Source organism: Falco rusticolus, chromosome 3 (genome assembly GCF_015220075.1).
Source record: "Falco rusticolus isolate bFalRus1 chromosome 3, bFalRus1.pri, whole genome shotgun sequence".
NCBI lineage: Eukaryota > Metazoa > Chordata > Aves > Falconiformes > Falconidae > Falco > Falco rusticolus.
In genome coordinates, this window is record NC_051189.1 from 35977132 (window position 1) to 36001734 (window position 24603).

Genomic DNA, 24603 nt, shown 5'->3' on the forward strand with positions numbered 1-24603 from the left:
TTTCTCTGTTTCTAAAGCCCTAATTATCGCTGCTATCTGTAACAGCTTTATAGTGTTGGTCACGTTAAGGTACTAAGCCACTTCTTTTAGATGTGAGGTACTTTAGCCACTTGCTTTAGATACACCTGTCTTGGTAGCTGTAGTACAGCAAGAGATACAAATACAGGGAAATCTGAAATGAAGTAGAGATTGGGTTTGAGTTATGACACCCGGTTACTCTAATCACTTTGTCCCCCTTTCAGGTTTGGGTTTGGTCTCTGGGGAGTCTGGTTAAATGCCCCGAAAGTGAACTAACAGCTGAGTATTTTGCTGGGGCATAATAATAAAAGAGCTTGTTGCTGAGGGAAGTAGCTCAATCCAAAGGCCAAGCTGGTTTTGTCAGTAAGTTCACCAAAAAGTGGCCCAATAAGAAAATCATAATTTTCTAAAAATGACTGCAGCCATTTTGAGTAAGATAATTATGCACTAGCTGTCCTCTTCTGTGAAAGGAAAAGAATATTCTCTGTTTACAGTTCTACAGGTAGGTTTTTAATTTAAAAAACCCTGCTCCTACTGCTGAAGGTGTAGAAGGACTTAGTGTAATTCTGGTAGTCTCTGTAACTTGAACAGATGAAGAGGCAGGGTTTTTTTTTCATGAAAATATTTTAGAAACAGGTAACAGCTCTTCAGCACCTATGAAATGCTTCAGCTGGAAGCCTGCTAGTGCGCTCTGTCCTTCTCCCACTCCAGGAGCATTAGGAAGGTCTGGAGTAAAGCAAATAGACTTGCAATATAAGCACCTGCTTCCTCATAATCAGCTTTATGTGCAACAGAGAAATTGTGTACCATGCTAGCTTGCATACTTTCAAAACAGTAATCTTTTTAATTTCACACAGTGAATGGGAGCGGTGCCAAAATACACTTACTCAGAGGTGAGCTCTCTTTTGGAAGCTTGCCTTGAAATGCTGATGGGCATGCTGCTGATTTCAGGAGTAACGATGGAGGGGATCTGCTCTGGGCTTGACTGCTGAACTGGTAGCACCAGCTGATAGTGATGGTGTAGCTGATGCTGAGCAAACTCCTTTGCTCTTTTGCCTTTCCTTTGGACTATTTACTGTACTTTTGGGGGGTCTCCTGGAAGGAGCTAAATACTACAGCGTAATGGGGTATATCTTAATTTTCGGAATGTAGTTATGATTAAGCTTGTCAGTCAACAGCAAGTACCTTGGTAAAAGTTGTTGATTAAACACAGGAGATTTCTTACTCTGAAAAACTTAGTAAGAATGGGATTTTCCTTTCAGATGGTGAAATGTAAGTGTCTTGTGTCAGCTGTCATTGCATCTACCCCAAAGAAAGCACCAAGTGGGAGGTGGAGTTGGCTAGACATAAGCATCCAGTGCCCTGTTACATGTCATCAGGTATTTGAGATGTGTGTGGATGTCTGTGGAGGCTCTGGATGTTCCCCGAGAAGTGCCCAAGACCTTGCTCTGGGAGCAGCAGCTAATGGCCAGGGGGGATATGCTAGGGCATCTTGAAGATGCTGAATACCTAATTTTAGGCAAGCTCAATCATAACCCTGCTGGTAATGGCTAGTCTCAGTGCTCTGCTAATTATTGTGACGAGGTTTCTGTTGACAATGGTGGGAGTGTGGGCACATAGTCCACTTGTATACATATAAATGTCCTAAACTGGAGGTGAATCCCACTCTGTGTTAGCCAGCTTTGCATATGTATGACCATCCTTTAACTGAAGCTTGGTGTCGTGTATCCCAAGTTTTTGGTTTAAAAATCCTCAAAATGAGTGTTTTAAAAACATTTATTGCTTGTGGCAGTGGTTTGTAAAACTTACTGATGCTTTAAAGACAATTCTTTTAAAAATGCAAGAAGGCTTGTGTGAGAGAAGTGCTACTTGACAGAAACCCATCCTTGCCTTTGCAGATCCTACAGATGGAGCAGCACTGGGTGTTGCACTGACAGGCACACAGTTCTAGGCTCTGAGGTTGAAATGCAGGGGTTTGAGCAGGGGGACTTCGACAAAGATGTAGTGCTGCTTTCTTGCTAGCCCTGATAAGGATACAAAATTGGTTTCAGGGCTGCGACCAAAAAGCATCCCTCAATTATGGTAGTTAAGGAAGCATATGGAAACTACAAATCAAGTACGATTGCAAATGGCTTGCGGGAGAGTGAGAATAATCAGTGCTCTCAACTATACCCTTTTATTCCCAGGAAACTGAATTAATCTGGCTGGAGGCAATATTTTACTACACTTAAGAACTTAAATACAGGCATGGATGTCCTAGATTTGTTACCAAAGCCTTCTGGATGTTTTTTGTTTGCTGTATTTTTTAAGATTGTGCTGACTATAGGTGTGGTGGGAGAAGACGGGTCTGGGGGTGGAAGGAGGCAAAACGCTGCTTGGTTTCATACATTAACAATCTCAACAGAATCCAGTTTTTAAATTTTTAGGTTGGGTTTTGATCTCCTGAGGTGCAGCCAAGATTTCCAGGTTCCTGCAGATGTAAGAGCTTTGTCTGGGCGATGGGGAGGATGCAGGTTTGAACTTCCTTTGCTGGTACCCGGTGGTCTGTTGCTTGGGCCTAATCCTGAGCTGTCACACTGACAGTGAGCAGCAGAACCGTTGTGCTGCATTCTTCCCAGTGCCAAACATCCTACCTGCTGGGATCCGTGTCTAGCTAATTTGGAGCTGACGTGTGTATATATATAAAAATATACAGACACACAGATACGTGTATATACATAGACTATATATGCATATAGACTGTATATAACTGTTGTGCCATACCAATGTATTTTAACTCGTGCTCCTTTTTAGTTATTTAGTATTTCAGGAGCTCTCATTTTGAAAACTATTATTTAGTAGTGACCTGACTTGTACATTTCCATGTGGTCATTTCTAGTATACCATTTCCAGAACTGAGTTTTAAATAATGGGAGTATTTTTTTCCTGGTTTGGAAATGTAAGGCAATTTATCCACTTAGCTGTTGCTTAATTCTGCATTTCATTTTCAAAAAAAAAGAAACAAATAAAAATAATTAATCACTCTTTATAGAGCTAAATTCATAATACAGATGCATTTTAATCCTATAACAAATGCCAAAGAGCCATTTTCTGGGTGGATGGAGGTTCTCTTCTAGAGGAAAAAAAAAGAGTTTTGGTAAGATTCTTGGCATAAACTGAATTTTACAGGATTAGATCTTTGATATTTATGGCAAGTATAATAAAAAATAAAATATTTGAAAAATAATACATAGCTTTCAGTAGTTGACCATTTGATTTTTCTAATCTGAGGACTTCTCAAAGTATTTTTTGCAGTGCACTGGTTGTACCCTGCTGTTTGTTTGTTTCCACAAGGCTTGGAATAGCCAGTCATGCACAAAAACATCGATTTTAGCACATTTGACTTAAAAACAGCACAGGGAAAAGGATCACTAGGCTAAAGGAGCCAAGTATTTGCAGAAACTTGTTGTTGAGTCTTTTGTGTTCCCTGCTGGCAGTTTCTCCAGTGGAAAATTAATGGAAATTAAATTAAGTAGCAACTCACCAGGGCTGTCAGCTGATTTTTGCGTAGAGCAGGTATTTATTTTCTCTTGCCACCAATAACTCTATTCTTATCACCACTATAAATGAATTTTTTAGTGTTACATTATCAATTGCTATTGCATGTTAACAAGCTCTGGTTCAACTTGTTAAACTTCCCTTGTCAAATTTTATCTTAACTAAGAGAAGAAAAAGGCAGCATGTAACTTCATGAAATGTTTCTGGAGTGCAGATACAGAGTGGAAAAACGGCACCCCTTTTATCATGTCTGCTTTCTGTTTACTACACAGGACTGTGGGCTACTGAAATAAAATTTCAGCTAATGAATTCTTCTAGCAGTCTTAACATGGGAGAATGGAGTGTGTAAGTGTGCTGAAGTCCTCTAGTCTGTACATACAGCTTTGCAATGTCATGTTCCAAGGCTTGAAAAGGTATATGATTTCATCTGATAAAGTAGTAAGCATCACAACTTCCATGAGGAAAAGAGTGGAAAATGGGTATCTACCAGAAAGTTTGATTCAAGAGTACAGTTAAAATTCTCAATGTAAAAAAGCTTCTCTAAATGTTTGTTTTTTACAGGATCGTGTTCATAGAAGTGGAAGCTGAAGTGAGGCTTGAGTTAACAAAGATAAATATTGACTCCATGAATATTTTCTCTGTGATTTAGTTTTGGGAACAGGCCTTATTCAGATCAATGCCAGAAATCATTAGAGAAAGTCTGAAAGTCTCTCTTTCTTAGCTGTCTCTCTTCTCCCAGTTTTTGAAGCAAATACGCCTTTTCAGAACCGACATTGTAATAACCCCTATAACATACAGTGACTCAAATACTGGATATTACTATTGCAAGAACATAATCCATACAATAGAAAATTACATGTTGTGTTTGTTGAGAACACAGCCCTTGCTTGCTGGATTATAATCTGAAATTATTTGTGAAATTTTTTGTTAAGGCAGCTTTTAAAACATTACATATTTCTCTGACTCCAGTGAGTCTTCTGTGATTTTCTTTAATAATGGTAGTTTAAAAAAACCAACAAACAACTGAGAAACATTCTTGAGGAATAAAAAAATGCAAAGATGAATCAAAACCAGAAGGCTACATGTACTTTTTTGATTACTGCTTTTTGACTATTCAAAATCTTGACCATTCACCATGGCAATAATACCATAGCAAAGCTATGCGAGACATTTGGGCTTCCCTGTGTGTAATTCAGATGCCCTCTAGGCTAAAATGTGAAATTGATTTTACTTCTGCGCATCTCTGATTCACGAGGGATGCATGAGCCTGTGTTGATCATGTTATCTGACTGCAACAACTTGATTACAAATTTATTATTTTTTTTTTTACTTTTGGGGGAAAGTTGCCACTATAACATTTTCTGAAAGATTGGTCCTTCCAAGTTCCTAAGTTGTGTATTCTGAATTACTGGTTATTCCAGAAAAAGCATGACGGTGAACACACATGCAATGACATGGTTATATTTTGCTTGATTTTCATGAAATATTTTGGAAAGATGATATTTTTGCCAGGTTTTCCACCGTCAAGTGATTGAGGTAGTTTAGATATGCTCCTCTGAGTCTAGATACCAAATAACTGTGTGCTGGAGTTGACAGTACTTCAATATGTTTAAACAGCCTTAACTCATGTAGCTTTATGCTGCAATTGTCTGTTCTCTCACAAATAGATAAATGTTTAAATTTGTCTCAAATGTGTTGTTTAGAAGTGAGGTATGCTGAAGGAAGGTGTGAATTACAGAAGTTGGCCAAAGCTTATTTCTGTCCTTGTTTTTTTTAGTATATTTGGCTGTGTGTTTGCACCCAGCACTATCCAGTTGAAAATCTGTGTTTTCTAGTTATTCTTTAGCTGAGGCGTAGGTGTTACTTACGTGTGTGTTAATCTAAACACCGTTAAATTGGAGACAAACCTTTATGGTCACCAGCAGCTCCATTATCCAGGCAGATGCACAGAAACCAGATCACTTCAGACCAGTGGGAGTCTTGTACATGCCAGTGCTGGGGTGCTTGGGCTGCTGATGGAGCAGTGGGAGCAGCTTTCTCTTTCTCCTTCTCCTGGGCTGGGATCTCTGCTGTGCAGCTCAACCACAACATGCATGGTTGCATCAAACGTCAGCCTGGATTAAGAGTCAGGCAAAATAAAATGGTTGAGGATGAAGCCTTTGCTTTTTCACCTCCCATTCTGTTGTTTTTTGCTGGATTTCTGCTTTGGGAAGGCAGGATTTTGCCAGTTCCTGGTACTGCAGTCCCAGAGGCAATGCAATCTGTATTGTACTGCCAGGACTCTGCGCTGCTCTTCATGAGCCAGGTACGGCAGTGAGGAGTCACACAAACGTCACCCTTAGAGTTATTTAAAGAACAAGGAGAGCCTTTTAAATACAAAGCGAGGATGCGGACATGCTTGGCTTTCCTACGGCGAGCAGTCAAAGCCAGCAGAGGAGACACAGATGGACCCATTGTGTAACAGCCTTGCTGGTCGGCTGGTTGATGTATCCCTTGTGACAGAGCATCCCTTCAGCATGACAGTGAGCAGGGAGGGCAGGGAGGAGAGCAGGCGTATGGAAACCGTCACAGTTTGAATCTGCCCTTGAATTTATTTTCAGTTCTTCAAAAGATGTCCCTAGTTGCAAACAAAACCAAAAATATCAGTCCTAAAGCGTGTGTTACTATTTTAATAATATTCTTGCTGTGAAATGTTTTTTGGAGGCTGTGACATTGCTTGTTTCGAAGTGATTTATCATGCTCTGCATATTGCTGTTCATAGCTGAATACCTTTTGTTAGCAAATTCAGTTTGTGGATCATGTACAGACACAAATGGGACTGATTTTTTTTCCCCTGGGATTATAAATTATCAATTCTCTTTTTAAGGTAGTCTTTTAAAATGAAAGACAAATATGCATCTGGTGCATGGTTCTCTATCATATTTTATGTGATATTATCACATTATCAAAAATTCAACTATAAGGTCCTGGGCAGGAGGATGGAAGATGACAAATGGAACACAAAAAAAAAAATTAATACTAAAGTGATATTTTTCTAGTTTTCTGTGACCATGCGCATATGCTGTTTCTCTCTCTTCCCAGTTTACCACAGTTTAATTGTGTACATTATCATAACGTTAGCAAAAGTTCCAGCCATTTCAGTTAATGTAGGCTCTACCATAGTACAGAAGCAGTATTTTCCTCTGTGAACTGTTTGTCATGAGTGGTATTTTAATCTGTTTTAGTTGGTCAAGTAATTAGTCCCACAGTTCTCAAAGCCTCAAGTCAAGCAGTTCAGGATCCTGCTTTTCCTTTCTTCCTTATGGAGTAGTGCCTGAAGCACACCGATGTTTTTGGCAGGGTTCTCTGTGTGCTGTCAGCAATCGATACATTTCTGATAATGGAAACCAAGGGGTGAGTTGAACCTATTACAGAAGCTAAGCCACAATGGTCAGGGCTGTAAGAGTAGCATCTTCCCTCCCTAAAAAAATAGTGTTTTGGGTAATTTACAAAACGTTTGACATCATCAGCAACAGGATGGTAGGCTGCAGTGGTCTGGGGTTATGCTTTTCATCAGCAAGCTGTCATTACACTACTGCTGTAGCTCACATGGCTCGCTAACCAGAGCTTGCTCCTGCCAGGATGGGAACCTGACTTGAGTATTTCAGCCAAGTGCTTTGTTTGGCATTAGTGAAAGGAAGAACTTCACAAATTGAAGGTGGCACACTCTGCTAAGATAAACTTCTGCTTCCTTACTCACAGCACGCTGTAAAGAAAGATGCTGGCCTAGATTTGCTCATCTGCTAAGATCTGCTGTGCAAACAGCCAAAAAACAGTCATGTAGAGGACAGAAAGCAGTTCCCACTGCCAAGGGGAGCTCTTCGCTGGGCTAGTTGTCAGGTGTGTCTCCATAGTCACTTGTGTCAGCTAGACCATATCAGTGGGATTGGGAGGGAGAAGGGGGGCTTTTAAAGGTAGGAACAGATGGGATGGGTAGTGCTTCCAGGAAAACTTCCATACCTACATCCTTTCCGTAATGTCAGTTTGGGTATTTGCATTAGAACTTTGTGCTGGAGGTGAAATAAGGCAAAGATTACCCTAAGCAAGCTAGCGGAATCAGTGACCTGCTGAGTTCTGCTTAGGAGGGGAAGAGAGTCAAGGGGGGGTGTGTGTGTGTAAGAAGAGATCGTTGAGGGGAAGTAAGATAAGAAAAAGATAATACGAATAATTTATTTTGAAAACCCAAAAGTTGATGGTAGGGAAGAGGCCGTAGTTTGTGTTGTCAGCTTCACTGTGGACTTGCAGCTGCATTGCTGTTTAACGTCCGTATGTGCAAAGGAGGGAGAATAAATTCAGTTGCCTTGAATTTCTGGGGGAAAAAAAGAATCAGAAATTACGGATATGGATAAAAATGGTAAATTTTCAAAACACAGTAATGTTCTGCAAAGATAGTGTTATAGCTGCAGTGCTCCAGGTTGCACAAGATGTAGTGTGTCTACACAATAGTAATGTAATCTGCCTCTGGAAGTGGTCGTTTTTGTATCATATTAAAAACTGCTGTCAGGTGAATGCTTATTTTAGACAGTGACTCACGGAGAAGTAGCTCGATCTCTGTGAAGGCTGCATCGCTTTTGTCTGAAGTAGCTAACACACTAATTGGGTGTTCCCAGGAGAGCAGCGAGGAGCAAGGAGGCGGCTGTGGTTGTCCAGTGCTGCAGAGGGGACTCGATGACAGTGGATGTTAAGCAGGCACTGAACCCTGACTGCCAACTTCTCACAGACTGAAGCTACTCCTTTTCATCTATTTTATGAAAAGATTTATTTATTTGTGAATGGCTTTACCTGTCTTAACCTTTGAGTTTTCATTAAAACACAGGTAGCAGGTTGGTTTTTTTCTCCCAGAAATTCTCTGACGGCTGTAGGAAAAGGCAGGCATGCTAGGGGAAGTCCAGCACCAAGGAGAAAAAGGCGCCTAGGAAGACTGGAGCAGAACGTCACAAGAAAGGACTAGGATGAAAGGCGATAAGTTGAGGAGGAGAAGATGTTTGATTTTACGAAAATTGTGGATGATCTGCCTGACATTATGCATAGCGGGATGTGTTGCATTTGCAGTTGTCTTCAGCTCTCTTAAGCCTGTGTTTCTAGTGGGTATGATTTTAAGGCTAATAACAGTGCTTCCCTGAGCCTCCATTCTGAAGAAAGAGGTGCCATTTATTTGCTGTTGTGTATGAAGAGAATTATTTAAATAATTTTAGTGAAAAGTTTAAATGTCAATTCCTATATGACTACTCTCATTCTTTATCATGGAGCATTCCACATGCTCAGTTGCTTCTAGGTTTGTGCTATGAAGAAGATACTAGACTGTTAGGCCAGTGCTAATAGTATGAAAGTAGAAAAAGGATGGAAAGTGTTGTACATTGTTGATTAATCGTGGAAAAGAATCTACTTTAGTCTTTCTGTTGGTTTTGTTCTTTGTTTTTTACAGTTATGACACTAGTTGCTTTAATATGTTTAAATCAAAGTGGATGACAGATGATCAGCATGCCAGTAAAACTGCTTGCTAGTTTTATGTAATGGATGACCATGACTGAGCTTACGAAGATCAGTTTACCATCACAGATTCTAGAACTGAAAATCCAGCCCATTCCTCAAAATACAATTATATACACTGATAGTACTTCAAAAGATAGGAATAGGAAGAGAATTTAATTCTGTAATAGAAAATAATGCCATTTTGTCATTAAGGTCTCTTATCTTTGATTGATAGAAGTAGAAATAAGGTTAATACTATCAACTGTAATATTTCATAACTTTGCAGTAAGACTTTGGTAAGTTTTTACAACATGCTAATACAGAGTACTGCTTCCATAGGACAGTATGGAAGGTGGTGAGGATGGTTTTTCAAGATGAAGAAGGTAACTTCATCATAGTTTATGTTTTGTTGTGATTTCTTTAGGGGACTGTTACTATTCATGTACCTCTCAGTATCAGGGTAACTTTATGGTTGTCTGCAGTTGGATAATGTGAGCATAATACCAGACCCACAATAAGTGACTGGCTATCTTATGTCATGGTAATTACTGCTTGTAATGTTTGTCACAGCAGTGTTTTCCTAGACAAAAAGGAAAAAAAAAAAAAAAGTATGTTCTACTATGTAATTTGAAAATCTACAAGAACAAATTTCAGTAACTCAGTCTGTACAGCAGTGTTAGGGCTTCATGAACAGTTACTAACACAAATATATATATATTACCAGGGAGAGTGTTTCCATCTAACAGAACAAACTGGAGAACAGGCTGGACCCAGTACTAGCCAGAGGTCTGGCCGTGTGTTCTCAGTTTTGCTTGGATACCTGCGGGCCACAGTTGAGGTAGTTTCTTGTTATGAAAAAAAGAGTGAATTTAGGACAAGAACGCTACAGGTGGCAGTAGTGCTAAGCCAGATGCATTCTTCTGCTACTGCATATTATGTCAGTAGTTTAATTCTTTAAAATGCAAAGCTTTCAAGTAATTAAAAACAAACAAAACCCAACAAAACCCCCATCCCTGGACTCAGAGCAAATACATTATACAGCACAATGAATGCATAATGTTAAAAGCATCTTGGAAAAACATTTAGATCAGGAGTACTTACAAATATTCCTGGTACCTCCCTTCAGTTTTAATCCGCCTGGATTGACCATTTTGTATGCTTACAGTGGTTTACCAAAAAAACAAACAAGTTTCATAGAACTTCGTAATCTTTTTCATAGTATCTCCACGTTTTATGAAGTTCTGTCTTTATATCGTTAAAAATGTAAGTATATATTTTGGTTACTGTTTCCTAAAATGATGTTATATAGATCATAGGTAAACTACTTGGAAAAAAAGGGCAAAGCAATAATTTGCAGATCGAGTTTGCCCAAATCTCCCACCATCCCAATAGAACCATAGGTGGTAATTGCTGCCTCAAGCTTTTTCTGAGTCCTTTACCACTTTGGAAGGTGTTTTGTATATTGCCACTTGCAGACTAAGAGATATAAGCTTCCCCCACTCTCAAATGGTGTGTTATCCACCCAGTTGCTTGACTGTGCAACCTGTGTTTTTTGATTTGATATTACTCTGTAGCAGTTGTCTCAGTTACACAGCATTAGATTCCAGCTTCAGGTCCAATTTGTTCCACCAGGATTGTTGCGTGTATTTTAAAAACATAACAAACATAGGAAAACTGATTATTTTTTTGTTCATTTAGATCCTTCCAAAAAACAGCAATGCTTTCCCTTCCCTCAAAGAAAGGGATCAAGGGTGAGAAACCAGAGCTAAGAAATTTTGTGAGGGCATGAATGACTCCCCAGTGGCTTTAAAGAGAAACTATTGTGTATTCATAGTTGTCACAAATCACCACTCATGTGCAGCTCATTTTTCAATGTGAGAACTGTGTATAAGTGAATAAATCTACATTATATGGTAGTGGTGGGGTCCAAAATAAATGCATATTTAGTTCAAGGTAGATCTGAAGGTCTGATACTGATACAGTTATGCTGCATAGTGTAAATGAACTACGGCAACTTGCTTGATAGTCTTTAATGTAGTGTAGTGCAAAGCAGTGGTGCATGGTACTGTTTTCCCTGCCACGGCCAGTCTTTTCACTTTGTGCTGTTCCAGCAAGTATGATCATTCCCAACTGCAACGTTGCCAGATTTGTCCATGGAAACATCACTTTTCACATTGTGACACATGCCCATGGATGTTTTGAAAGCACAACTCTAGGTCTTGTTTTGTGATTTTTAACTCTTGTGATCTGGGATGCAGGATGCTTAGTAAATAATAATGGAAACGAAACAAGATAATGACTCATCTGCCACCATTGCTCATTGCAGATATTTACCAGTTAGAAAATTGTACCCTAAGAACACATCCTGACTTGGGAAATATGGAAACAATTTTAATTGTTTATGGACTGAAGAGAGGCCTTCCACAGGAGATTATTTTAGTCATCATCAGTGGAATTGTTAAGGATGAGCATCTTCAGTCCAGTAGTTAGTGTTGAGTAATGAAGAAATATGTATAGTAATGGAGTCTAGTGCCTGACATCAGTGAACACTGTCTGCTGTCTAGAATAGATAGTCCAGATGGTGCAGACTTTCTAACTTTCTTGTTGAAATCATTCTGCTTTACACAGATACCTAAATATTCTTCGGCAGTTATTCCTGCCTGGGATTTCTGGGACAGTTGCGTGCACATGCTATACAGCATACTTGCAGGGGTCTCTTAGGAAGCCCTGACCTTTCCACAGACCAGCTGGCAGCTCTGGTGGTGCTTTGGCATGGCTATGTGGTGTCAGCCACCTTTGGCTCATGCCCAGTAGGTCCTACTCTGCCCAGAGGCTTCAGAGGCATTTCCTTACTGCACATGCATCTTCTCAAATGAGCTGACAGATTTTAGTTGTTTTGTAGTGTCTGGTTTTACATCCACCATTTTGAAAATATCTTCAGTTGATACGCATGCAGCAAGTGTTTAAGTCATGAGAAGATGGCCATTGTGAGGTTATATTTAGTTCCTGTGGAAGAAATTGTTAACGAACTTTGAAAGGGTTGAACAATTGTTTTAAAGGTGAGAAGAAAGATTGGTGTGTAGCTTAAATATGCTTAATCTTTATAAGAGATTGCTTAGAGAAGAGATGCATCTGTGCCCTATTTGTTTCAAGACCTGGTGGCCTTGTTGAGGTACTTTGTGTTGATTAGGCCTGGAGATCTTCTGGTGATGGTACTTCACAGTTCATAATGTCAAGTTCAGATCTCGAGTGCTAATCAAACAACAGAAACCTTGCATCTTTGAAAGGGTTGAGATCACAAAAACGCCCAACCTGCCTGAAAAATCTGAAAGGCCTAATGGTAAACTAGACATCACCTGAAATTAATTTAGACAGTGGAAAGGGATTGTATGGTATAGAGTGTTTGCAATATGGTTTTACTTACTGCAGAAAGTATTTTTTAATGTGATGGTATCTATTTCAGTCTGTAGTCTAGCATGCTTTTTCCTAAAACAGAAGGACCCGATCCTTCTTTAGCTCTTCAGTACTTCACCAGTCAGTCAGAACATCGACTTGTCTCCTGAATTCTCATGGCATAGAATTGGTGAAGGCAGTTTCTTGCCACTGGAACAGCCTTGAGGGCTTTGTTTGATATTTTTCATGTTTAATTTGGAGCAACTGTGGGTTGCTATAAATTACACCAAACAGTGGCCTGGTGTCTGGCTGACTGAGATGATACTCAGAAACTCCTCTTACCTTTTCTTCCTCAGCAATGGGGGATATCCTGAACTGTGGCTTGATAAACATAGGAAGAGCTTGATGTAAAGAAATACTGAAGTCACTGTGCATGTTCACATCAAAAAGGAAATTTATAGGAGGAGATGTCATAGCAAATAAAGCGATCATGAGCTTAGAGCTTCTGCTGTCCATGTCTGGTAGTGTGAAAACAACAGAACAATCAGAGAAGTAACTAAATCAAACCTGATAAAAGGTAATACTTATCTCCTGAGTAATATTAACTAGATTGTAGTTAATACATAGTACATGGCTGGAGTCCAGACATGAGGACAATGTACAAAGGAGCGGGATAATGCAGAAGAGTATACAGAGCCCTGGCTGATAGAAGGTGTGTTGGAAGAGCTAGAGTGTTCTATTCCTGTTTTTTTAATCTGGTGACAGTGTGTAAGGAAGTTCATAATTCGTCGGAATGGGATGGTACATTGATCGTGGGAACATCCCTATTGCATCTTCCTTTACAACAGTGTCGTGGTTTAACCCCAGCTGGCAACTAAACACCCCACAGCTGCTCACTGACTCCCCTGCAGTGGGTTGGGGGTAAGAATTGGAAGGGTAAAAGTGAGAAAACTCATGAGTTGGGATAAAGATGGTTTAACAGGTAAAGCAAAAGCTGTGCACGCAAGCAAAGCAAAGCAAGGAATTCATTCACCACTTTCCATGGGCAGGCAGGTGCTCAGCCAGCCCCAGGAAAGCTGGGCTCCATCACACGTAATGATTACTTGGGAAGACAAACTCCGTAATGCCGAATGTCCCCTGCTTATTTCTTCTTCCCTTAGTTTATATACTCAGCATGATGCCATGTAGTATGGAATATCCCTCTGGCTAGTTTGAGTCACCTGTCCTGGCTGTGTCCCCTCCCAGTGTCCCATGCCCCACCAGCCCTCTTGCTGGCAGGACCTGGGAAACTGAAAAGTCCTTGACTGAGTATAAACATTACTCAGCAAGAACCAAACCCGTCAGCGTGCTATCAGCATTGTTCTCGCACCAAATCCAAGACACAGCACTGCACCAGCTACTGAGAAGAAAAATATCTCAACTGAAACCAGGACAGTCAATGCTGGCCACAGAGTACTGGACCAAATGACCTGAAAAGCCCCACATATAGAGTGTGCGAGTTTATGTATTACTTATACTTGCCCTGTATACCCTACTGCCCTACCTGAAATGTATCTGTGAATGCTGTTATCTCAATAATGATCTTTCTTGACAAATTGAAAACCAAGAAAGGAAAATCATGAAAATCTGGTCTGTAATCAGGTTGACTGTAAAGATAAATGTCAGTTGTGTTTGGTTTTGTCTTTATTTTGAAAGAAACATTTTAGTCACTCTTTCAAAAGAAGAAAAAAAGTTTGTTAGCACCAATTAATTCCAGCTTCATTAGCTGTAAACAAGTGATCAAGCAAACAGCAATGGAGAACAGCAGCGGGATAGTATTGTTCATTACAGGTGACTCAGCCATCCCTGTGAGTCAAATCATAGACATTTCAGCAGACAGGGAAATAATACTGTCCTTGTAGACGATGTGGGCAAGACCATGTCAGTAACACTTGGAGCAGTTCTGTTCATGATGGATGTACTCACATCAACAAGAGATGAACACAGACTTGTAGGATGATCAGGGCAATGGAAAGAGAACCCATCTGAAGTGGTATACTGGGATGCTCTCTGCGGAATGTGGGTGCATAGACAAAATTGCTGTGAACTAGCTATCACAGGTACTGTTGTCAATATAGCCCTGCAGAACTGGTCCAAGGATATGGAGAAGATGAGAGGGCAGGAGTGGAGAGGACAAGATGAGCTAGCTCTACGCCTTCCCAGTTCTGAAACAGGTTTCTAACAGACTGAGGACAAAAACGCAGCCAGTTGTGAGGTAAACCATAGTGTGTGTCTCCTGGATCACTGCAATAGCAAGGGTGACCCTGGAAGATAATTTACAGTACTGTGACCTATTGGCTTATGTATGCCATAGACGTAATGGTTTAATTTTTGGAAATTCCACTCTCTGGGGTGTATCTCACCGTGGCAGGAAGCAGAGGGTCATCTTAGAGGGGTTTCTGCCTTTGGTCTCCAGATCTCTTTCAGGAGCGCTGGCAGCTGTGGACAGCTTTGTCCAGAATTGGTGGTTTTTTCTTTCTAATTCTGTTTTCTTCTAGCTTGAAAAAAATAAGTAATTGGAAAGCTCAGAAAGACTGACATGTAAATATTAACAATAAACAGAAACTGACTCCTTGGGTCAGTTTCGAAACCGATTTGATTTCAGCAAAGTGCTCACTATCTTGTTCCCATTAGTAGTTATATGTAGCAACAGGACAGCCTACTTGTGGCTTTTTGATTTGGTGAGGAAAACTTGTAGGCTTTTTTTCAAGTGTTTCATCAATGTGTATTGTATTAGAAAAAAAATGTATATTTTAACGTGTGGATGGGGAAAAAGCAGTTAAGTATTGTTTTAAAGTTGGTTTACAGCAGCTTTTTAGAGATAAATTGTGCTAAACCAATTATCCACATAGATATGTTAGGACTGTATATAGGCATTGATACTATAAAACAGATTTTGAGAATGTTAGAATTAAATTCATACAAAATGGGAATAATGCTGTTTGCAGTAGATAAGGGTAAAAGAAGGCAGAGCAAAACATTTCTGGCCTTGTCTTTTGTACTTTATTCTGGGAAAGACAAAGTTCCCATAGCATCTGCTGTAAGAATATCTTCAGCTAATCACTGGTAAAATAATTTTGAAAAGTTAAGGAAGATTTATGTAAAAAACAGTTTTGCGAAAGGCTCAGTGAGAGTTGTGAAAGAGACATCAGATGTAGTAGTGTTTGGGTGGCTGTGACTGTGGGGGCCAGGTGCGGGTGGCAAATGGCACTGCCCTTCAGCAGCAGGCCTTGTAGTGGGAACACCAGCTACCTGGAGGGACAAGGTGTCTTCTCTTAGTTCCATGTTATCAGGTCACATCAAGCTGTCCCCTTAGCACATCACAGCGCTTCTTGGCACAGTTCTTGTTACATTTGGTGGGCTGGGACCTTCAGGGTTGGTTTTTTTTTTTGCTTTTCCATCTTTTCCCATTTTCAGCATGATAATTTGTATTGCATTGAACAGTACCTCTTGGGCATTGTAGCAAGTGATCCAGCCCCCTTCCCTGAGGAAAGTGTCGGAAGTGTGAAACTTACTTTTGGTAAACAGTACCCCATCAAAGCGATTCCATTTATGAGGGCGAAGGAGACGTGCATGTGAACAAGCTAGAACAGTAGCATAAGACAAAGGCAGGCAAGGGATGAAACTTGAGTATTTTGGACAACATTTGGAATAATTGGTCTGTTGTTTCAGGGTGCTATTGAGACTTGGTTTGTAGAGACTGACTGGTTTATTGCATCAGCAAGTGGCCTTTAAAGGAGAGGAGAGGGAACAGAAATCTTCCCAGAAAATCTTAAAGGTTTGTGCGTGACCATAAGTGATAACTGATCTCTGAAGGGTTCTGTTGCTACTTTTTGAATATAATTTTTGCTTTGCACTCATAATCTATCAAGTGATTACCATTTATTTGATTGCTGTGTTCTGAAGCAGATGATTTCTATGTCATATTCCTACTTCAGCTTCTGTTGTTGCCCTGAGGGCTCTTTGCCAGATAAGTTCTCTTGATATGTTGGAGCTGTTTGAAAAGTAAAAATGATTCATTGTATCAACTTCTTCAATATAGAGAATAAATTGTTCTTGTAAACTGCAGCTTATCTCCCAGTGTTGAATTTGGTTTGTTCCCATTTATGCAGAGCATTTAAAAACTGTAGATTTTATCACCTGCCAATAATGATAGCAGTGTTTTACTGCCCATCCTCTCCCTCCACCCCCAGCACGCTGTATCCTGTATTTTGTAAATCGGAGAGTGAGACCTAGAGTTCAATACTTTTCACATTTGGATAGGTTTGAAATTTCATTTGCCATTAAGGAAGTCAGGCAAGTTGCTTAAGCAGTGATAAAAAGACTTCTATGAAAAAGTCATTTTCCATCTGTTTTGCAGGCTTTGCCTTAAGCAAACTTTTCTGGGGAGTCTTAGAGAGCAAAGCAGCTAATCCTGCCGCTGAGCTTCAGAGGAATGGCAGCAGCAGAACGTGTCCATGGGATGTGTTTACACCAGACAGCGGAAATCACAGTACTTTGGCATCCTTTTTTTGCTGGTGCAGCTCTGCCAGCACTCCCCGAAGAGGTCTGGTGTGATGGCAGACTAAAGAGCAGTCAGGGTAGCATCCTAGCTTGTACTCTAATAGGGGGGAGAGGGGCACTGGGAAAGGATGCTCCAGGCACTCCCAGGGACTCACCTGGCTTGGGAAGCTATCTGCTGTCCAGGAGCCGGAGGAAGAGGCAGGGACAGCAGAGGAAGAGACAGGTGAGACCCCTGTCTATGGGAGAGTATCTCAGCCAGCTTTTGGAACGAAATACTGTGTTTTCTTGGTTATTTAAATCTATAAAATGGTGTAAAAATGAATGGATTATTTTCTGTCAGCTTTCGGTGCTTTTTGTGATAACAGCTAGAGAAATACCTGTTTTTACAGAATACTCTTTTCGTGGAGCAGTGGAAAGTGATGTGTAGTTTGATGTGAGTTAAAAGACTTTGGACAACATGCCTGCATTACACACCACTTTCTCTTCAATTCTTGTTAAATGTGTTTTCTACTTTAGGATGCTGAGAACCACTCTGTGAATGTCTCCCATCTGATATGACTAATTTCTAAAGGCTTTTTATTGCCTTTAAAGCATTACAGTCCAAATAGAAAGTCAGTATCTGCATTACTGATGACTTTTATCAACTTTTCTTGGGTTCTAACACACCAGCCAGACTTCCAAAGGTCCTTTGGATAACTGAATTGCAAAATCTGTCAGCTTGGCCAGGAGGAGGTGGAGAGCTTTGATGTGAGCTTTGATGCATTTTTCTTTTCTCCTTGAGAAGTTCTGGTATACGTGTTTTTTAGAAGAAAAGTTCCTGTATTAGTATAATAAAGATTTTGATCATAATTAATTTCTAGTAGCTGTCAGTATCCAAAAAATTCGCTTGTATATAACAAAGACAGCAGAGACAGGCAAAGAAAGGCCAGTTACTCTGTATATGAGCTAGTCTGCAAATTACACAGAGTTAGTATGGAAAACATAAATTTTATGTTTGGCCACGATGAGCAAAGGCAGAAATCCCTAGCTTCTAATTATGCACCATATTATTGTATCTCTGCTTCAGATATCAAACACTAGTTCTCTTTTTAGATGTGTAAGTAGTAGTGCTCTCATGTTTTCAGATGTGTTGTCATAGTACTATACTGATTTAATATAATCTTTGAAAAGATTTCCCTGTTCTTTTTGCTTTATTGTGCAAAGTTACAGCTTTTAACAAAGAGTGCTGAAGACCTTAGGCTGTTTATATGGATCATTCTCTGTAGTTTTTGCTTTTGTCTTTGGGCAAATGGGTAAATTCTTAATCTTCATAATCAACAACCAAACATAACAGCAACAAGCACAATTGTTTATTTACCTGTACTGTTAGTATTTTGAGTTGTTAGATGGTAACCAAGTAGTACTGTGAATGTAAGGTATTTTATTGATTAAGAATGTTTTGCAGCATGATGGTTGTAGATCTTTGCTCAAAACAGGAGTGATTGTAGTTACTTTAGATATGTGGAGTCACAGCCACAGGCATGTCTTTTCTTGCTAGCTCCTTGTTAGGATGTTGCCTTTGCCATTAATGATTAATTGAAGAAACCTAAATCTTTTCATTTTACCTTTAGAATGTAATTTAGGGTTTTTACGTCTTCTAGAAGTACATCTGCTATTACTAGTACACCGATTACAATGATTCATTATATGATATGAATCATACTTGTGGTGTACAAAAGCCTGTAACAACATGTTTATCTATCAGTATTGATACAGTGCTCAGTATGATGGCATCAGTGCGATGTGGCTATCATCAGGTGGTCAGAGTGAGGCTTCAGAAGTCTCTGTATGAGCATTTAGCAGTATGGGAGGGAGAGAGCAATCTAAATATACTGTTATTTTGTCCTAGTTGTGGCATGTTAATACATACATATTTATATGGTACTTCCTCAGCAAAAGGTCAGGGTGTTTTGTGAACCACTGTCATAAGTCAGTTTTTGGGTGGAGGACAGTAGCCAGCTAGCATATCATATTAGCATTTTTGTGCTTGACTGTCACTGTTCTTGATCAATTCTAGTTACACTTTTTTATTTTATTTATTTTTTACTGTGTCCCTCTGGTGAGGATAGTAAGAAATAGGTAAACACATGCCTCTGCCAAAACAAAGAAGAATGTGTAAGCCTTTTAATAAATCTGAATGTTTAGGGCATATGGGCTTTAGGTGGTTATTGTTTAGAAAGTAGGATAAGGAAAGGCAAGCTCAACAGTGCTGGAACAGCAGGGGGATGTGGTTCTGGAGGATAAAGCCGGGTCTGTGACCATCAGCTTCTGTAGCCAACGTCCACTTGAAGTAATTGGAAACATCCTTCCCTTTCCCTTCTCCATGGCCTTATCTCCTGGTGCTGGAGTTTGTACACCCTTGCAGCCAGGTCCCGTCCGTCCCCCCCCCACCACCACCTTCTCCGTGGGACTGGGGCCCTGGTGAGGAAGCACTGCCTGGTCCACACTCGGGCTGTGTCAGGACAGTCCTGGGGCACAGGAAGGCACTTTCCGTATGGTGAACTGGTGCCTCACTGGTTTGAACATTGGAGTTAGAGGCTGCTGGTCAGAGAATTAACTGAAAGCTTTGGAGTGGTGAGCAGGGAAAAACAATGTGTCTTGGTTTTATTTTTTATTTGCTTAAAATGAACTTAGTTGTGTTTTTTAATAAGGTCAGTTTTATCAAACCATCTGCTACCATTACCAGTTTCTCTGCTCTAAGAATATTCTCCAGGGCCCTTAAAATACGCTTGGATAAAGTACTGACCTAAGGTGCACTCTTTCCAAGAGGAAGAACTGCAGGCTTTTTGATCTAGGCCAGGCAAATAATAAAGAATAGACTAAAGACTTAAAAACTAGAACAAAATTAGGATTTATTGGGAGAAAGTTAAAAAAAAAAAAGTTCCAACGATAGATGATGGTGTGGCTGATAGAAGAAAAAACAGAGGTGTGATATAGATGTGTCCATATGGGAATAACACTTACTAGAGAGTATTAAGGTGAGTGTGGCCAGAAGACTTGTGTACCTTTCCCAAAGGGAGGTCAGGAAGACATAGCCTCACCGGAAAGTTGCTAGTAGGGAGGAATCTCACCAAGAGCTTAAACCACGGATTCAGTCCCATAAGGAAATACAGGTCTTAAAGGGAGTCAGCCGCTGGCTGAGGAAATGGGACAGTAGGAGATTGGAGGTTGTGTTGGTTTGGGGCACTTGGCGTAGCCTTGGACTAGTCTTGGATCCTCTTTTGCTCATCTTTTGAAGCTTAAACCCAGCTTTTCCTCACAGAGAGCTCTGACTGAGGAAGATGTGGTATTTTCTTAAAACCATTAAATGATTATCAAAAAAGCAGTAAATTCATCAGCAAAACCAAGGAAAGGATTGGGAAAGAGTAAAGGTGGTAACTAAGTTTAATTTGAGCTTGGGTATTAAAGAAAAGGACAATTCTAAATACAAGGCTGGCTGGGTAAGTGTATTGCAGGGATCAAGTGAAAGCATCCTCACTGCTGAGAAAGTGGGAGACATGAAGCCGAGAGACGTGGGGTGGTGGTAAAGAGATCTGTCCCCAGGGTCCTCTAGTTTCTGCTGTTTATGTCTCAGCTGGTTCATTATAGCTCACCTGTTGGCTGGATTTACAAAGACTTGGAAATGAAGGATTCAAAACTGCTTGGTCTCAAATGCAGACGGGGCTGATACAAATATATCTGTCCAGAAGTTGGGAGGTGGCATTTGGAGACTGCAGCGAAGCATCAGAGGAAGGAAGAAGTTAGATGATGTAGTAGGTGATCTTGCAACTGGCTCACATTTCCTTACACCTAATAACAGTATAAGCAACATCAGGGATTATAACTTAAGTCTGCAGAAAATCACCTTAGCGATGGTGGTATAAATGGTTTGTGAGCAATTGATGTGTAAGAAACAAGTTTTTCTCCCCACTGAGTGCAAATACTGTTGAATGCCTGTGTGCAGGTTCAACCTTCCAGCAGAGAAAACTGGAGAAGACTGGAGCAGTCTTAAAGCATCGATTCACATCTGATGCTGACTGAATGCAGATGGCTTAAGTGGTGCCTGTCTTCAGTTTTATGCTTTGCCTCTCTCTTGAAGGCTGCTGCTGGGGCAGCGGTGCTGGCTGAGTGACATATGAAATATGTGTGTTTACATTTATGAGCCAAACTGTAAAAATGTGTTTGGGAGCAGAGTCACATAAACCAGCGCTTGTAGCTGCTAAAATTCTTGTGGCTGGGAAGTACGAGCAGAGCATTCCTTGTTTGCTGGATACAGCTGAGGAGCAGTAAGTAGTAAAAATTACTATGATTCAAAATGGGCAGAGAAAATGTCTAGAGTTGTATTTTGGGGGGCTTTCCACATTGAAAACCTGTTAAAATGGATCAGGTAGAAAAAAACATTCCAGTAATTGCAAGAGTGTGGTTTTAGCATGGCTAGAAACAGCAGGGGTTCTTATGATGGTTCCTGTCCTTTGCCTACCTGTGAAAACTTTCATCTTAGACATGGATGCCAATGCTGACAGTTTGGGGCATTACTGACAAAATGATTTGGAGCAAAGGTTAGTTTTTCAGAGCATCAGTCTGAGTCATTGGTGGTGGGGGGACAACCATCAAGACAGAAGAGCTGGAAGAAGTTAAAATTATAGACTATTTGGAGGAACTTTGGCATTATCTCTAGGTGTAGACTCTGACATCTTGGCACCAACTTGGCAAACGCTTGCAACAACTGCTGTAGTGTGATTTGGCAATTCTGCAGAGGCCTGGATGGGAGCATATTAGTCCTGTTGCCACACACACAGAAGAGCCTTGTTGGGAGGGCTGATTGCAGACACTGGGGATCAGCTTCTCCAGCATATCAGGAACCTGTGGTCATCTTGGCCTCATATGTTGCCAAAGTGCAAATATTAGTGGTTCACCCACAGCTGGATAAAGGAGTACAGTCGGTGTAGTCTTGCAGGAGTGGACTACAGAGCAGCTGAATTCTTCTCAGTGAGTGGTCTTTCGTACTAGGATATTGGGTAATTGGAAAATCATCTGGCAGGGCTGATCTCCAGAAAATGTAGCATCTCCGTGTCATCCTGTAGGAAAGGTCTTCTGAGCCCTGAGGAATTTGGCATTCTGAGTGAAATACTCCTTTGCAGACGGACCTGATGGGTGGCAGGTTCAGGTATTGGCTGATTATAGCAGGTATCCAAGATATTTCCAGTACTTGATGATGAGCATATGACTGCTGCGTTCTTTGCAAAAGCTTTGGCTGAAGGAACGGAGGGTTTCTATGGATATAAACAGAATGCAGCAGGTACCGTCATCAGCGTTCTGGTTCCAGGCACTGATATGTTGCAAAAGACAGTCGTGAGAGCTAAGCTGTTGTGTGGCATGGGAGAGTGTTCATTGGCACCTGCATGGGTCCTTGCATCACCCATAAAGCAGCTGTGAACCTCAAGTCTGAGGTTTGTTCACTAAAATACCAAGAGGTTTTGACTGTAGCATAGTTGCCAGTTCGTGAGCCTTTCACCTGGTGGGTGAAATGGGATTCTAGAGAGGGGATTGCAGCCAGCTTGTCCTGTTCTTCTTGGTGACTTACCAATCAACAGTTGATGGAAAGCATCAGGTAGCTGAACACTTCGTGTATTGGGCTTTAAATAAAGGCTCGACCTGATGAGTTAAATAGAGATCCTGGCAAGTCACAGAGGAAATTATAGAAACCCCACAAGGCAGAATCGAGGTGGGGGAAGTGTCCTTTGTAAGAACAAATTTAACTTGGTCTCTAGTAAATGAGAAGATGGTCTTGGATGACCAGTCTTTGGTTGAAAGCAAATGTTTACAAGAAGCTGTCTGCTTTGATTCCGCTGTCCCTGAAGGATGAAAAGCAAAAGTCTGCTAAACCTAGTGGGTTTAGTAGTTCTGTTTTGGTACGTGCACTCTTCAGAAACTCTACATTGTCAGGAAGAGGTTACTTTTGGTGGAAAAAGTAATAGTATCCACATTTTTACAGACAAAGTGAATCCTCCATTGTCTAAAGAAAATGTGACTCCTTTAGCGATGGGTCACTGAAGCGTGGTTTCTGCCAACATCCGTTGTTCTCCAAATCCTCTTCTCACTCCCCTGGAAAGCTGGCTGCCCTCCCTTCCCTTATTACCTGTTGCTCATGCCCTCTTCTTTGACTTATGGCAGGCTTCCAGCAAGACCAAGCTAAGGCAGCAATGGGTCCCTCTCTTCACACTGTGCCATCTTACTGGCTCAGGTGCCTATCACACCTGCAAAAAATTAATATTTTTTTCCCCTACCCTGGTTTTCTGCCAGTGTGCTATTTTAAATAGTTGGTTTAACATCTGGCAAGGAAAAATTTAGTATCAGTCTTTCAGAGAAAGTACAGGAAGGTTAATAGCATTAAGCAGAAGCAACAAAGAAAAAATTGTATCCCTTAGCTCCAGTTCATAGTTCTTCCTCACCCTACAGTGAGTAGTATATGACATTAATGTTACTAGTAATCATATTTCGGTTTGCACCTCTGTGTCTTCATCCAAGAAAAAAACCTCTTATGTACACACCTAGAACATGAATAGCTGAAATTCTGGAGGCGGCGAGGGAGGAACAGAGTCAAACTTATGAAGGGTCATAGTGATACTGACAATTTTATACAAAGATGTATTCTCTTCTCACTGCTTTTCCTATTTATACTGAGCTGGTTGGCTTAAAGTAGCCACTTGATAGCTCAGGTTGCCAGAATACACAAAAGCTTTGAGCACTGTATTTGGTGGCTTGCTTTTGCTACTGTGTCATGCTGATGTAGGGTTTGGGCTGGTATTAAAAAAAAAAATTACTAAAAAAAGGTTAAGTATTTGCTGATGTGTTTCCTGTCTCCCATTCACTGTTTCAGAAAATCTTCAGAAGAACTTGACATGGATAAAGTAACAGCAGCTATGGTACTCACCAGTTTATCCACCAGCCCTTTGGTCCGCAGCCCTCCTGTCCGACCCAACGGTAAGCCTTCCGAGGAGTGCCTGGGCAGGGGCTGCAGGGGAGGGGTGCCAGGGCTGTGTATGTGGGGGCTTATTTCCAGGAGTTGTGGCTGTGGTGGAGGACAAAGGGTGAGTGGCTGTCTTCTGGCAGTGACCAGCATACTGAGCTTTGCTCTGACCTAGTGCCGGTCTTTGGTGAAGCATTGGCAGAAACGAGAAGAAACCTTTTCTGTAACTGTAGAGTAGCTCCAGTTTATGAAACTTGAGATACCCCATTTCATAAATGGGAGATGAGTGCTGCGGAAGGTCTCCTGACCTCACTGAAAAGCTGATTTTCCCAACAGCTTATTTGCTTTTGCACATATACAGTAAACGTGACAGCAGTTGTTCTTGTCCCCAGCCCATGGAAATCAGATCAGATTTTACGCAACAATATGATGAGGCAAAGCACTTGCAGATCACAGCCCTCAACTGAGAGGCAGTGCAGTAGCGGTCTGTACAGCAACAGGTCTGTTTCTGCTGATGCAGGATTAGACCCTCAGTTCCTGTGCCCTTTGTAACTCTCTGATGGTCTACCATCAAATCTGTAATCCCTTTAGAAGGCTACACCATTCATGATATA

At 40.8% G+C, this 24603-nt stretch overlaps 1 protein-coding gene across 13 annotated transcripts in view; it reads left to right on the forward strand.

The window, feature by feature from the left end:
* LOC119144790 (zinc finger protein 704-like) overlaps positions 1-24603 on the forward strand; it is a 240270-nt gene that overhangs the window by 189818 nt on the left and 25849 nt on the right. For all 13 annotated transcript variants that reach the window (XM_037380583.1, XM_037380580.1, XM_037380572.1 and 10 more), the window contains one exon: positions 23900-24003. In XM_037380583.1, coding sequence (XP_037236480.1) covers positions 23900-24003 — 104 coding nt within the window. The remainder of the gene's footprint in view (positions 1-23899; positions 24004-24603) is intronic.